The sequence below is a fragment of the Triturus cristatus genome, chromosome 10 (assembly GCF_964204655.1).
Source record: "Triturus cristatus chromosome 10, aTriCri1.1, whole genome shotgun sequence".
Taxonomy (NCBI): domain Eukaryota; kingdom Metazoa; phylum Chordata; class Amphibia; order Caudata; family Salamandridae; genus Triturus; species Triturus cristatus.
Genome location: NC_140593.1, coordinates 360,791,629 through 360,808,355, shown reverse-complemented (window position 1 = coordinate 360,808,355; position 16,727 = coordinate 360,791,629). Strand labels below are relative to the sequence as shown.

Below are 16,727 nucleotides of genomic sequence, written 5' to 3'. Positions count from 1 at the left end.
TGGGTGCTGGCAGAGCTGGCTACGTTACCTCGTTCCCGCCAGGGCAGTAGCAGCATTGTGCCCTACTCCTGCCCACGCCTGAAGCAAAGTATGTTTTAACACATCAACAAAAAATCCATGTATAACATTTTTATTTCTAAAGCTGATGAAAGTGAGCACATTTATTTTCAAATCTTTAAACACAAATTCATCTGTCCTAATAGGGAATTTCTATATGCTACATTTTTCAATGTGTGCCTCTTTAATGTAGTGATGCGCCACATTCATATAAAGACAGACGTAAGACACGCCTGCTTTCAAAAATATCTGTGATTAAGGACCATTAGTTGTAAATGGTGAATTATCAATTAGCTGCACCATCTCTTTGTGTGACAGGAGAGATAGTGAATAATTCTTCAAATGTATCCAAATGTATCCAATGAATGGTTGTACGCAGAGGTAGATATACAGCAAAAGCCTGCCAGCAACCAATATAGTGTACTTGGCACACATACAAACACATGAATAGCTGAATCATGATAAATTAAAGCTTCATGTGATTATAATGAATGCCGGCGCTCAGACCAAACGGGGCGATCTTAAATTGGACTGTGAACTCAACATTATTCACAAAAGTATAGTGCTCAGAAATGTGTGAAATATTAATAACAGTTGATTATAAGAATCTTTTGTCATATATATATTAAAACAAGTTGGTAATAATCTTAAACTCGATGCAGAGAAATCAAATATATGCAGCATTGATACATTCTGTAATTTATCCTGTTTGATAAAATAAAAAAGAATATAAAGACCAATTGACAGCTAAAACCTTGGAGGTGCATTGAAAATGAACACAACACATATGAACATACAAGAAATGCATTCTGGGGGAAAATATTTAAGCAAAACAGAAACACAGTACAAGTTGGGCATATGTTGGGTGCCAACTAGACTAAATATTAATGGTTGGAGGGCTAATGTGTGTTGGAGCACTTTGGAAGATGGTTGTTTTTTTTAGAACTGCAGCTTTTATTGAAATATGTGAAGGCCGGTGCTAATTTGAACGGCTTGAGTTGTCATTTCATATCTTGGTTGCTTCACCATAGAACGAGTGAGCCAGAATAGGTCCATCTTTGAAACATGAGGATCCCGGGCATAGTTAACTGTAGCTGCATAGACATTTCTGACCATTGGACATGTCCAACTCAATTTCCAGATATTTTTTATTTAATTTTAAGACCTCAAAGACAACTATTGGTGTCCTAAAAGTGTAGGCATCTTCTGGCAGTAGCTATTTGAGTGATCATAGCATAGATGTTAATTGCTCATATTTCATTACATCTGATATGAATGAATGCAACTTAAATTATAACTAAATGAAAATTCAAACATTATTCGAACTTAAAAACCAGCTATATGTACGTACCTGCTTCATTGGACTGCTGATGGAGTGCCTTTCTTGCCTGTGGTGGAAGCAAATCCTCTAATTCTTTCATTATAGAATTAGCTTCAGTGTTATTGTTCCTTTTGTTTTTTTCCTCTTCACGTTGCTTTTGTAAAATGACATCAGAACATCAGGATGATTATGACATACATAGTTCAATGAAACCGATGTAATAATAGTAAATGAACTTGTAGCCTAATGAGTTATATTTTTATCAGAGAACACAATTTATCAAACTGCATTCTGAATAAAGCAGAGAACTTTATGGAACACTTGTTGAAGGCAATTCAAGAAAGTTTTTCCTTCGATAAAACACAGATCACATATATGACTAAGATAATTCACATTACGATTCATACTCTTCGGTATTTATTACTGGATTTCATAGTTATTGGACTATGTTGGCATTCCGACCTGATAGCTAGTAACATATTGTAAAAGACAGAATTTTTTAGCCTTGTGTAGGATTGTAACCCGACAGGTTTTGGTATGCTTACTTCTTTCTTTCAGTGTCTTTCTGGTAGGTACTAGGTGGTGCTTTTTAGTAAACAGGAGAAGCAACATGGAACTCCAGGGAGGATGATACATCTAAGGTGCTTATAGATGTTGTATCATGAGACTTCTATTAACGGTAGATATGTTTTACATAGTCCAATGGAGTTATTCCCAAACAACCCAAAACATAATTCCTGCTTGCTGTGGAAATAAACTGTGGAAGCCATTATAATCCAAAGGGACTTGGTCCCCACTGTCCTGAAAAAAATAATGAATGGACGCATATGGGAGCAGTGTGGGCACACATTGTCCCCCAGGGCCCTGGGAGGGAGGCTGCAGCCCAAACATACTGCCTTAAATTCAAAATGCATAAAAACAGTTTTTTGAGCCACAGGTATTGCGGTACCTGCATCTGGTACTGCAGTATTCAGCTGGCACTCCTTGTGGTCTTGGGGTAGCAGTATTCCAGTATCGCAGTAATACTAAAACACTTTTTTTTAACTATGAGAAGGCTCTGGTAATAGACCAGACCTTAGGGACAATTGTCATTGTGCAGGCTGTAGGCAGAGCACAGTGTGGGTTGGCCACCTGCAGTTCAGTGGGTACTCGGCAAACCCACTGCTGTAAACATTTCAATGGTTTGAGCAGTGAAGAGGCTGGGCGCCTGTTGGGTTTTGGGTGCTTGTGATGAGTTTTGCACAGGGACTGTCTGGAGGCACTCCACGAACTTCAGAACCAAAGAGCGCGCTCAGTGAAGGGATGACCAACCGTTCCAGGTTGTTTGCAGGACCTGGCCAAAGGCTATACATGGTGCGGGGGGGTGGCCACAGGGCCTGGTATGTTGCCAGGGCTGCCTACCAAACCCACATAGGCGTACAACACCCTGACATCCCCCCGGGACTCCTCACATGGGTAGTGGTGGCCAGGGAGGGATGGTCCCAAAATGAACCCCATTAATTGTCTGGCCACAACATGGACAACATGTTGTGGCAGCCATTACAGGACTCGGTTACATGGTCCCCATTAAAATGCCTGTAGTGAAAGCCTGTTTAAGAGGGTGACAAAAAGGAGTACATATAAAGGGTGATAACTGACTGTAGTGACAAAATAGATCATTTGTTGGTGAAATCATGCACATTTTTGGAAAAGGAGAGGGAGTACCCTTGCAGATTGGTAAGAACCACACTTAAAAGAGCCTGGTACTGTAACAGAGAAAAAAGACTAAAGACCGAACCACATTAAAATGTCCAACAAATGGTACATCACCTTTTGTCCTCACACTAACAAAATTGTGGCATCGATTAATATTGACCCAACACTAGCATTACCAGAGGCAAAAATCAAAATAAATCACTTGGTGCACTCTGTGAGACGTCCCAAGCTACCTAACAGCACCCTTAGGGATATATGAGGCCTTCCTCTTGTGAGGGGTCTTTACAAATGTGGAGATTGCGTTGTTTGTCCATTTACAGACAATGCTAAGTACTTGGAAGGGGCTCCCTTGAGCCACTGAGCTGACGAGCTGACGAGCTAGTGGAGATGCACCTGGGCGCCTGTGAGAGGTACTGAGACCTGTAAGAATTTCGGCAGCCTGCTCAGCAACCCCAGAAGAAAATAGTTTTTTGATCTCTACTGATGACGGATAAAATCCAGAAACACATGTGTCTAGAGATGACAGCACTACTCTGCACCAACTTTGGTGGAACACTCCTGCAAAATACCGAGTAAGCGTGCACTGCAAATTGCATTTACCTTAATGCTAAGGAGCACACTGTGCTGGGAGGTCAGCAGTGTGCTCCCACCCCTTCCAATACTAAGTACTTGAAAATGGTATTTTCAAATCTGATTTGAGGCATTTTTCTAACTGTAACAGAGTTAACATTGTATATTGTATTTAGTGTCCATGTGCTATGATCTGTTCACGTCAAACCACCCAACAGGTAAAAGTGTGGAATAGACAACTTAGGAGAAGGATCCAGTGTCGATTACCCACTGCACCCTTGGTGGTACACCTTTCTGATGCTGATAACTCTGCCAATGACATCTGATGGCACATACTAGAAGTGGCACATACCCCTACAAAAGGAAGTAACATTCTGCTGATTCTGAAAAGATTGGAATGCATGAATTAGGTTATGTGACTTGATTGAAAGAGGCTTGAATACTACTGAGGAATGGTGCAGCTGTGTATCCCTGCTTCAAGGATGAAATGGAAGGAGGTGCTTGTAGTCTCTTGGAATCTAAAGAAGGACTTGTATCCGTGTGCCAGTGGTTGTTATGTCTTTTAAGATTGTGAAAGGACTCTCTGTGGGGCATGGGCTGCACCATCACAAATGTGACACATATCCCGTCCACCATATTACAAGTGCCATAGGAATAATGCACTTATATTACAGCAGACAGGATATGGGTCATGTTTGTCACAGTAACCCATCCACTAAACTCTGAATCAGGCCCCTAGTCTTTGGCTGACCCACAAAGACAAAGGGGGCAATTTCTGTCCAGGGGAGCATGCAGTACCTTTTGGAAATTCTCTCTGGTGAGTGAAGAAAGTGGAGGAGACAGGGGAAGCTGCATCAGTCTGGAAGAGAACTTGTAGACCAGATGCTACTGCGACACACACAGTAGGCACTGCTGTAGAGAAAATTTATCAACCAATTGTAACTGAATATTTTGTTGGATGTTGTGTGGGATCTTCCCTTAAATCCATCTTATGGTGCCTTTAAACACTTTCTTGAATGTTCAGAGACTTTTGGAGCACAAAGTATGAAGGTGCGGGACTTTTCTTTAAAAATGTAATCTCTAGAAGGCAAGATGCTGCTTGAAAATGATATGATCACACTGACAACATTTTTAAGGTTTGATGGCATGTCTGAGGCTACTGCAGGTGTGTGAGAAGTGTGTACCTGGCCTTATGTTGTCTTGTCTGGCTGGTTTCAGGTTCCAGCCTTGTCACACTAAAGATTTTTGACCTCCAGGAAAGTAGTTGAAAAGTAAATATTTTACTTGAATGAAACACCAACTGTTCCCTGATCTTGCTCCCTATTTGGCTAACTGCAAAGTGTGTCTAAATCTTAGGCAGCTAAACCGTTTGTCCAAAGAGAATCAACAGCCTAAAGTAATTTTAGATTCACTTTTACTAATTCTGCTGTGATGTTATTTTGGGGGTTGATATTATTCTCGAGATATATCTGCTTGTAAATATATTTACCGAGAGATGGTAGCACAAAACCACTGCAACAAATGTACTTCTTGATGTTGATTTACAACTGTTTCCATTGGAAAATGTTTTATAAACCATAATTTCTAAATAACATTTTTAAATGTTGTGTTATTTTAATCAATCAATTGTATTTTATTTAACTAAAATGGGTTGACTTTTTAATATTATGTACCAGATGCAATTGTCTCTGAGGATAGCTTTACTGGTTGTTCCAAGCTTCTCAAGGAAAGCCAGGGATTTCTTACAGGATCCTGTTTGCCTAATAAGAATTATATTATTTGGCCTTTTTGTGGGAGTTCAGATGTAGCACACATCAGACGACTGCCTCTCTCCTATAAGTTTACAGTGCAATCCGCTATAACTAAAGGTACCAATATAGCTGTATAGCCCTCTGTAGCGGGCTATAGGGCCATTAATGTTCTGCTCAAGTTGACGAGGACCTTTAAAAAGGGAGTGGGCCTTTAATGGCAATAAGGCTATTAAAACATACTGTTCCATGAGAGCATAATATCCTAATTAAAAAGCAAAGGCCTTTCGGAGCCTGAGGAGGGGGGTTTGAACCCCCACTGTCCCTGCCTGCTCCGAAGCCTTTGTTTTACAGCTATTGCTGTGATTGCCAGTACCTCTGGAAAGGACTGGTGGCAAATTCCTCACCCACAATTTCTGTTACAGATACGGACCCCAAATACCCACATATAGGGTATGCATGCAAAGGCAGGGTCTGTGAAGTTGATACCTACGGTGAAAGTAACTCAAAGAAAATACTCACAGAGGACAAGACACCACCTAAGTTGTCAGCTGGACTCACTATACCTGGCAATCAAACAGGAACACGCAGGGAGTTACAACAAGGGTGTAGATCTAAAATACACAACCAAGAAAGACAAGAAGCCAGCAAGAAGGAGTGTTAACAGGAAAGAAGGGGAAACAGGGGCACACTTGGCAGAGAGTAAGTAACAAACCACACAAGGGTAATGGAAGCTAAGACACCAGAAACAGGTACAAGCCAAGGTAAATGGATAGAAAGGCAGGGTCTGGGTAACTAGAGAAAGAGGAAAGTGCAAGGATCAAAGATGCACTCAAACTGTGCTGGCTCAGACTCAGGAATCAGGAAGCAAGGTAGCACTGCAAGAAGTGCTAGTTCAGAGAACAAGAATTTAGCTGCAGCTCAGGAATCGGGATTGTTATGGAATCAAGAATTAACTGAAGTTCAGGAATTCAGGAATTCAGGGGGTCAGTCAAGCAGGAACACTGTTGCAATGACCTGCCATCTACAGGTGTGCTGAATTCCTCCATCCATCCGTGGCCTGCAGAGGTGGGGCTGAAGCGGGGAGAAGGGGATTCAAGGGATGGGGGTTGTTAACATAAGCAGACTGCCTTCCACAAACCCTGGCATGAATCGGGAAATTAATTGGAATTCCGTATAGCATGCAAAAGCCTAGGGGTGGGTGGAACTTATGGATTTTCATTCAGCGGAATTCTGTGGAGTTACCTAAAAAGTCAGCGAGATTCCACAGAGTTCCGTGAGCGGTGGAATTCGGTATGTTACACTGTTTGTGCTGACTTTTAGCACCAGGAGCTTGTCCCGCACTGTACAGTCAGCGCGAATGGGCACCACACAAGTAGATTTTCTACTCGAGCAGCAGCTTTCTCAACTCGAGTGTTGTGACCTGCTGCAACCACCCACGCTGAGAAATATCGCACAGAGACGGTCTAGCACTCAATTTTCTTGCTTATCCTCACCAACTCGACGTTGGTGAGCTGTGTGTGAGCAAAACTCTGCAACGCGGTGGTTGGCGGAGTTTTTCTGGAACTCCACACTCCAAGCAGAGCGTGGAGTGGGAAAAACTCCACAAACTCTTCCGGAAGAGCAGAGTTTACCACAGACCCCTAACAAAAGCCTGGAAATCAGTATATGGGTATAGTAGAAGGTCTGGAAGCTTATTTGACCACTAAAACGTTCCATATGTAGGATCCCTGTTGGCGGGAACGAGAGTGCAGAGAGAGAATCATGACAGTGATTGTTCAACAGTTAACAGCCGCTTGCAGGGCCACGGCTGTTAGCTGGTGAACATTCACAATAACTGTGAAAGGAGACTAAAGTCAGGCTCTGGCTCTCCCTGGGCCCCACTAAACTGCTTGTTCATTGCTCAGCCGAGCCAGAGAGACCCAGAAGCTGAGCAGGATTCCCTTTCCCTCCTTCTGAGGCTCCAGTGACCCTGTAAGCAATGTGAGGAGGGGGAAAGGCTCCTGCGTACCCTGCTGTACAGGTTCTGCCTATCACTTTCCCCTGCACAATCAATATATTTTGGAGAGGTAGGGAAAGAGAGAGGCAGAGGCTGTGTATGAGGACATTGCAATGTTGAGAGCAGGTGGCCTATTACAGATTATATAGGCCACTGCTGCTCCATTGTCTTCAATGGAGGTCTCAATATTCCAATGTTCTGAGTGATGTCACTGACCATGTCATGAGTGATGTAATATGTGACGTCATCAGCAGTGCATTGCGGGCGCGCGAGTTATAGTTAGCTGAACTAACTATAACGGGGGAATTTCAATGGTTTTGTACGAGTGAAAAGTCCAGCTAACTATAACGCCCCTGAAACCTATGGTTTTTTCAGTGAATTTTTAAGGTTTTTTAAATGCTAATTCCTAACTATAACGTGCCTGAAACCTCTGGTTTTTTCAGTGAATTTCAGAGGTTTCTTAAATGCTAATTTCTAACTATGCCTACAGAGATAGGACTTGTGAAGATAGAAGAAAAAACACACAGAAAGAAAAAAAAGAAATGCAGAAAGAAGCAACAGAAGTCCTCAAAGACGAAGAAAAGTGCAGGAAGAATGATAACGTGCAGAAAGAACAAACAGAAGAGCAGAAAAAAGCCTTGTTGGAAAATCATCCTGTACCCTCCACTTTTTCAGACGGATACTGGTGGTAACTGAGTCTGACTAACCAGTCCTAGAGCCAGTGCTATGTTAAAAGACACTCAGAATACAGTGAAAACACCTACATACACTAGGGAACACTATGCTTTGGGGTCCCCCTGTGATTAGCATGAACTCCTCTGTAAGCCCCTAGTATATAATAGGGCAGGGGATTAAAACTACCTCTTAAAATGCGCCACAGGGCGTGTTTGCATATGTCACCTCAGGCCCCGTCCCCTTCCTTCACCACTGTGTAAACACGCCCTGTGGCCGTTTTTAGTTGGGAGATCAAGTTCCTAAAATGAGTATGGTACCATCAACAAATGATTTATAATGTAACTAAAGTCTTAAAACCTCCTATTAACTGCAATGCTTTTTAATGAGGTGCTATCATGTGTATTGGTCCCAAGATGGCTGCCAACACTTCTTGGATTAAGTACTGACAGCCAATCAGATCTCACGATGAGATGTGTGGTTAGGCTCTACCCAGATATATCTATCTTTTTAACTCTAATTTTCTCAGGAACTACTGAACGGATTTACACCATTTAAGCAAAAGGCACGAGTCTGAACTGAGGACTACCTCTTTGCCAAATTTGGAGTAATTCCGTTCAGCAGTTCGGGCTGTAGCTGCGTCAACAGGTCCTATGGGAAAATGCATGGGGAAAACGCGTTTTGGGACCCCCCTTTTTTCTCGGCCCCCGCTTGACAAATCACCGTGAAATTTTCAGGACAGGAGCAGATCGGAGCTGGCCAAAAGTTTGGAAAATTTCGCGAAGATTCGTCAATCGGCGCCAATGTTATTCCAAATAGAATGTTGCGGATTTCCTATGGAAAATAGGTCCTAACTGCCAGTAGGTAATATATATATATATATATATATATATATATATATATATATATTATATATATATATATTACCTACTGGCGGTCGCCAGTAGGTAGTTATAGTTAGGACCCTGTTTCCATAGGAAATCCGCAACATTCTATTTGGAATAACTTTGGCGCCGGTCGACGAATCCTCGCGAAATTTTCAAAATAGGTGGGGCACTACGCTCCGCTCCTACCCTGAAAGTCTCGGGGGGATTCGTCAAGCGGGGGCTGAGAAAAAAGGGGGGTCCCAAAACGCGTTTTTCCCATGCATTTTTCCATAGGACCTTTAGACACAGCTACAGCCCGAACGGCTGAACAGAGATACTTGAAATTTGGCAGAGAGGTAGTCCTCAGGTCAAGGAAGTGCCTTTTGTAGGTCTGGTGTAAATCTGTTCAGTAGTTCCTGAGAAAAAAAAAAAAATATATATATATATATATATATATATATATATATATATATATCTCCTCCCAGGTGGTTCAATTGTTCTTTGCTGCGGGCGCTGCTCGGCGGGTGCGTTACCTCGCGGTTGAACTAAACCGCCAATATTGAAGAAACACCTCCCAAAAGGAAGAACCAGGTCGCACTCCAACAGCTTTTCAGATGCTTTTCTTTATTTCATCATTCAATGGTTAGCAAAACCAGTAGATTGACCAACGCGTTTCGGTATACTCCGATACCTTGCTCACGGTCGTCATTTTTACGAATGTTAAACAAACATGTTTTAAATAAAGATAATTGAAGGAAGTCCCCTGACAACAATTTCCTGTTGCCGCCCTTGTGGTTTCCCACAGAGTTGTGGGTTTTGTAGTTCCCAATAGTTCATTCAACTAAAATACATTTAAGCATTTAAATATTTTCTTCTGTTTCCTTTACCGGTTCAATACATTCATCATTATCACAACAATTTGGATTTAGCCCTCTGGTGGGCCTTCACACTTCGTTTTTAATTTAGCCCTCTAGTGTGCTGTGAATATGTTCTCGTTATTTAACTGTGCAAAAACCTTCCGGTTGATAAATCCGGTAAACATTTTGGAAACTTTTAGAAATCAATTCCTTTTTGTCAAAGTACTCAGTCACTTTCTCATCTTTTCGGTTAAGCCCTCAAGTGGGCTGATGCATAATTATCTGCCCCTTCCTGTGGGTGGTATGTTTTCATAAGTGTATATACAATTCTTCCGATTGATTTAATCCATATGGAGTCATGGACCTCAAATTTAAAATATGACACGATTCTTTCTGACGTAGTGTTTTTTCCCTGTTTCCACCTCGAGAACTCATCGGTACTGCCTCAATGCCATAAAATCTCAAGAGTTTCCAATTGGCATTATGGTGTGTTTCCATGTGTTTAGCTATGGCATTATTTCTGTCTTTGTTTTTTGTCGCTCGTACATGTTCCAATATACGTTTTTTTAATTCACAGATGGTGGATCCAACATATCTTAAAGGGCAAGGACATTCTACCACATATACTATGTATTGGCTTTTGCAAGTTATTAGATTCGTAATTTGCCAATTTTTGTTATTCGCCATCTTCACATCCCTTGTTGGCTTAGCAATTTCACAGACTTTGCAATTATAACATTTTGTGAAGCCATTTGTTCGTAACCAGGATTCTTTAGACTGTTTAGCTATGAAGTGACTGTGTGTTAAACGATCCTTCAAACTCCTTGCCCTTCTGAATGTTATAACTGGGTGGCCACCCATTTTTTCACTGATCATGCTGTCCATTGTAAGAATTTTCCAATTCTTCTTCAGAATATAAGTAATATCTTTCGCTTCGTGGCTGTAATTTGTAATCAGTCTTATAGGTTCCTCCGTATTGTTAAGTTCTTGCTGTTTGGGAATTAAGCATTCTGCCCTGGTTTTTTAATTAGCTCTATTCCAGCATTTGGTTACGCTTTTTTTGGGATATTTTCTCTGGATGAATCTTTGCATGTGAATGGTTTTTAAAAGACAGAAATATCCATTACAAATAACACAATAAAATGTTATTGGATATGATGGAATGCTGCCTACAAAACAATGTGTTCACGTTTGGTGAAAACCTATACCGCCAACGTAACGGAGCAGCAATGGGTTTTTCCTTTAGCCCCAGTTATGCCTGTTTGGTAATGGGGTGGTGGGAACAAGAAATTGCCTGGAACATAAAACACCATCAATATACCAAACACATTGTAACATGGGTTTGGTTCATAGACGACCTCTTAATTATATGGAATGGCAAGGAGGAAAAGTTTGAGGAGTACTACACAATTTTAAACAACAGTACACCCAATCTAAGATTCACACACAATCTCAGCAGAGAACGAGTTGTCTTCCTGGATATGGAAATTTACGTAAAAGAGAACCGCCTGGCAACGACGCTACATCGCAAAAACACTGCGACTAACACAACTTTGGAAGCAACCAGTTTTCACCAGCCATCAACAATTTCCAGCATACCATACGGAGAATTTCTTCGATTGCGGAGAATTTGTAGTGAAGAGGAGGAATGGTTAAAACACAGTGGCAACACAGTGCAAAGATTCATCCAGAGAAAATATCCCAAAAAAAGCGTAACCAAATGCTGGAATAGAGCTAATCAAAAAACCAGGGCAGAATGGTTATTTCCCAAACAGGAAGAACTTAACAATACGGAGGAACCTATAAGACTGATTACAAATTACAGCCACGAAGCGAAAGATATTACTTATATTCTGAAGAAGAATTGGAAAATTCTTACAATGGACAGCATGATCGGTGAAAAAATGGGTGGCCACCCAGTTATAACATTCAGAAGGGCAAGGAGTTTGAAGGATCGTTTAACACACAGTCACTTCATAGCTAAACAGTCTAAAGAATCCTGGTTACGAACAACTGGCTTCACAAAATGTTATAATTGCAAAGTCTGTGAAATTGCTAAGCCAACAAGGGATGTGAAGATGGCGAATAACAAAAATTGGCAAATTACGAATCTAATAACTTGCAAAAGCCAATACATAGTATATGTGGTAGAATGTCCTTGCCCTTTAAGATATGTTGGATCCACCATCTGTGAATTAAAAAAACGTATATTGGAACATGTACGAGCGACAAAAAACAAAGACAGAAATAATGCCATAGCTAAACACATGGAAACACACCATAATGCCAATTGGAAACTCTTGAGATTTTATGGCATTGAGGCAGTACCGATGAGTTCTCGAGGTGGAAACAGGGAAAAAACACTACGTCAGAAAGAATCGTGTCATATTTTAAATTTGAGGTCCATGACTCCATATGGATTAAATCAATCGGAAGAATTGTATATACACTTATGAAAACATACCACCCACAGGAAGGGGCAGATAATTATGCATCAGCCCACTTGAGGGCTTAACCGAAAAGATGAGAAAGTGACTGAGTACTTTGACAAAAAGGAATTGATTTCTAAAAGTTTCCAAAATGTTTACCGGATTTATAAACCGGAAGGTTTTTGCACAGTTAAATAACGAGAACATATTCACAGCGCACTAGAGGGCTAAATTAAAAACGAAGTGTGAAGGCCCACCAGAGGGCTAAATCCAAATTGTTGTGATAATGATGAATGTATTGAACCGGTAAAGGAAACAGAAGAAAATATTTAAATGCTTAAATGTATTTTAGTTGAATGAACTATTGGGAACTACAAAACCCACAACTCTGTGGGAAACCACAAGGGCGGCAACAGGAAATTGTTGTCAGGGGACTTCCTTCAATTATCTTTATTTAAAACATGTTTGTTTAACATTCGTAAAAATGACGACCGTGAGCAAGGTATCGGAGTATACCGAAACGCGTTGGTCAATCTACTGGTTTTGCTAACCATTGAATGATGAAATAAAGAAAAGCATCTGAAAAGCTGTTGGAGTGCGACCTGGTTCTTCCTTTTGGGAGGTGTTTCTTCAATATACACATATATATATATATATATATATATATTCACTTAAAAAACCATAGGTTTCACACATGTTATAGTTAGCTGGGCATTTTCCTCATAAAAAACCAATGAAATTCCCCTGTTATAGTTAGTGCAGGCAACTATAACTCACGCGACCGTAATCCGCTGATGATGACGTCAGATATTACATCACTGTATTTACACATTTATATAGCCATGTCTTCTTCCTTTTTTTTTTAGCTATACATATATATATTTTTTTTTTTCAGAAAGACACATATGTCATCAGTGATGTAATATCTGACGTCATCATCAGCGGATTACGGTCGCGTGAGTTATAGTTGCCTGCTTTGCGCACCGCGCGCCCACTTCATGCAGTTAGTGCCGTGCACGCACGGTGCACTTTGCGCGCACGGTGCACTTTGCGCACCGTGCACGCACGGCGGGCTACGCGCACCGCGCGCCCACGTTACGCGTTATAGGCCACCGTCCGCACCACCGTGCGCACCGTCCGCACACGTAGTATACATGATGCACATTATTTTTAAGGGTTTTGGCATTAATTTGTTGGCTTACATATACCATGCACGCAAACTGCGCTACGCGCAGCTTACGCACACGGGGTCAATGATATTTCAATTTATTTTTGGGGTTTTTTTGGGGTGCGCGCACTCTGCGCGAACCTAGTAGATATTTTTTTTATTTCAATAGTGCGCGCACCCTACGCGCACTCGGCGATTTTACGAAAAAAATTACAATGTTTTAATTACTCTTGGGGGACCGCATGGGACCTGTTGACCCCTGCTAGGGGGTCAGGAACTGTCCAGCCTGCCCCCTTTACATGGTTTTCTCCTTTCTGTTTCACCCCCCTCTCAATGCGAGAGACAAAATGGCGGCCGACACTTCCTGGTTTCGACCGATTCGAATGTTTACTAAGATGTAACTACCAATCAGAAGTGCGCTCGCGGACTGCCGAGTGCGCGCACCCAGCGCGCACCGAGCGCGCGTACAGATATATATATTGATTTAAATGCTATTTTCTCAGAAAATACTAAACAGATTTACACCAAACCTGCAAAAGGCACCAAACGGACCTTATGGCTACCTCTCTGCCAAATTTCACGTAATTCTGTTCAGCCGTTCGGGCTGTAGCTGCGACTAAAGTCCCTATGGAAAAATGCATGGGGAAAACGCGTTTTGGGACCCCCCCTTTTTCTCGGCCCCCGCTTGACGAATCACCCCGAGACTTTCAGGGTAGGAGCGGAGCGGAGCACCCCATTAGTTTTGAAACTTTTGCGAAGACTCGTCAAACGGCGCCAAAGTTATTCAAAATAGAATTTTCAGATTTCCTATGGAAACACGGTCCTAACTATAACTATCTACTGGCGACCGCCAGTAGATAATATATTTTGTTTTTTACAGACAATGTAAATGTATTATTAAACTAACAGTGCTTTGGGGTGGCTCAATTAGTTGAAGGGTCACTTCTTAAAGATGGCTCTGTGCAAATAATGAGGTTCAATCCTAGGGATCCCTGACAGAATATCAGAACCAAAAATATGGTGTGGACAGACAAATTGTGTCAAAAATATCGAGGACCAAAATATCGAGAAGGTAGCTGCTGATAGGTGAGTATAGATTTATTATTCTTAACTCCGCATCTACGTACCTTGAAGATATATATTTTGTCATGGTACATATATGTGGAGTTATATATAGTAAAACTTTACTTATCTATAGAAACTTACCTTCACAATATTTTTGTCCTCGTTGTTATTGACACTATATTTTGTCCCACAATATTTTTTGTTCCGATAGTCTGTGTTAACACCATAGTGCTTGTGCATAGTGCAGCCTAGAAATTGCAGAAGTGACGCATGAAGTGCTACATAACACAAGTTATTATTATTTATATGCACACATCACTACCTGATATGTTTAACTGATTATTAGGAAACAACTAAATTGCATTCATATTATCATCATCTAAAAAAATCAATTTTTGGCATGTGAGAGCAAGGCAGGTAGAATATATTTAAACCAAGAATACAACCCCATTCGGCCATTTCCAGGGATATGAACTTGTGACCACCAAGTTATAAAAGGAACTGCAATGACAACATGAACTAACTGTGCAATGATACTAGAAATTGAACCTTTGCTGCAGGGTGGGCACATTTACATTGCTACTAAACTGCATGATTGTGCGTGTGTGTGTGTATGTGTGTGCGTGCGTGCGTGTGTGCCTGCATGCGTGCGTGCGTGTGTGTGTATGTGTTCGAAAAGAAAGAAAGTGTCTATTTTCTTAGGCACTGGCCAAATAGTATATAATCTCTGCTATTTACCCAGCAGCTGGCAAAATAGTACATAATCTCAGCCGCCAACAGGAGACATTGCAGAGATGATGTACAATCTGACCAGCAGCCAGAAAAAGTATGTGAAGGAGGTCTTTATATAGCTGGCTATGAAGACAAAAGGGACAGGCAATGGTAGGGTGATGGCCAACGTTTAACGAGGATGCAACATGTGTGAGGCATTTGAAATGAAGTGCTCCATAAAATATACAATAGCTTGTACAAATGTAAGTGTATGAATTAGGCTAGGCTGTTTACAAATGAAAAAACAGTAACATCAATTTTGAATAAAAACATTTATGTTATTTTAGTATTGAAATAAGAAATCGCGGAATCAAACTTCGATTTCAGGAGTTTCAGAATATGGCACACATATATTTTGTGCTGCAGTTTAGGGGTATTAGGCTGTTTGCAAAGAATAATCATTATGGTTATAAACATGTTAAATACATGTTTTACTCACTTGTGAGAATACTTTTTTTTTAAATATTCATCACCCTCCTTTTGATTATTTTTTAGGGTTGGGCTCTTGTTTGTCCTCTTATGGAAGGAAGGCTTTGTGATAGCGTTAGGCTTCTTTTTAAAGGGGTTGTGCTTGTTTAGTATTTCAAACCTGTCACCACAGCAACAGTTGACAAGCTGCAGCAAACAGAAAATGCAGACAGATAGGTGGTATCTATGCCTCAGTGGGTGGGACACATATGGTAGGCAATTGATGCTTGGGTGCACAGTGCTTCTGGACACTTGCAAGAGGTAAATTGAGCAATACACAGCAATGGGGAAGTAATTCATATGGGTAAATCACAGGAGGGGTTCACTCTGTTGCCTGTGAATACACACACTTTTTAAAAAACATTCACACAGTAGAGTGGGTTCCAGGCATGCATACTTATTTTTCCCATGCCATGAGTGGCACCTTCAGCCACGCTGACATTTTAGTCACCAGCCAATGTATCTTGGGAATGGTAGTTTATATTTTTAACATACTAAATAGTGTTTTAAGTTGGCATGATCCAGTGTCTACTGAGCCCTTATTTCTGTCTTTGACAGTGTTGTCTATGTAAAAGAAATCTGGAAGACCCAAATAAAAGAAAATCTGAGCGACAGGCTTGCAGGCAGTACCATACTAAAGTCATTGTAGAGGTGGACTGGGTAAGGAAGAAGGATGATGAAAAGTAGGAGAATAAGGGCCAGGAGGTGGACCACAAGGAGGGCTCAGATGACCAGAGCCACAAGGACCAAGACAAGAAAAACAAGGCCAAGGGAGAACTAATCTATAAGGACCAGGGTTACCAATGCCAGAGGTGGACCAGGAACCAATAGATGAAGGGAAACAGAACAATGAGAAACAGTACTAGGGGTACCTGGACCTGCGAGAAAAGGATCAGGAGGTCCCTGAACCCAGTGGACAAGGGCCCGAAGGAACAGAAGAAACAGTTGTGAAGGGAACAGAGGCCCTGGACCATAAAGATAAAGAGAGCTAGGAGGGCCTGAACCAGAGATGTTAGGAGGGCCTGAAATAGAGGGATGAGG

The 16,727-nt window shown here is 41.3% G+C and overlaps 1 protein-coding gene across 1 annotated transcript in view; it reads right to left on the bottom strand.

Moving 5' to 3' along the window:
- Positions 1-757: 757 nt before the first annotated feature.
- LOC146789440 (transmembrane channel-like protein 2) overlaps positions 758-16,727 on the bottom strand; it is a 566,730-nt gene continuing 550,760 nt past the window's right edge. Inside the window, exons 18-19 of the mRNA XM_085631099.1 lie at positions 1,409-1,532; positions 758-762 (exon numbers count right to left, since the gene is read on the bottom strand). Of these exons, the coding sequence (XP_085487225.1) occupies positions 758-762; positions 1,409-1,532 (129 nt within the window). The remainder of the gene's footprint in view (positions 763-1,408; positions 1,533-16,727) is intronic.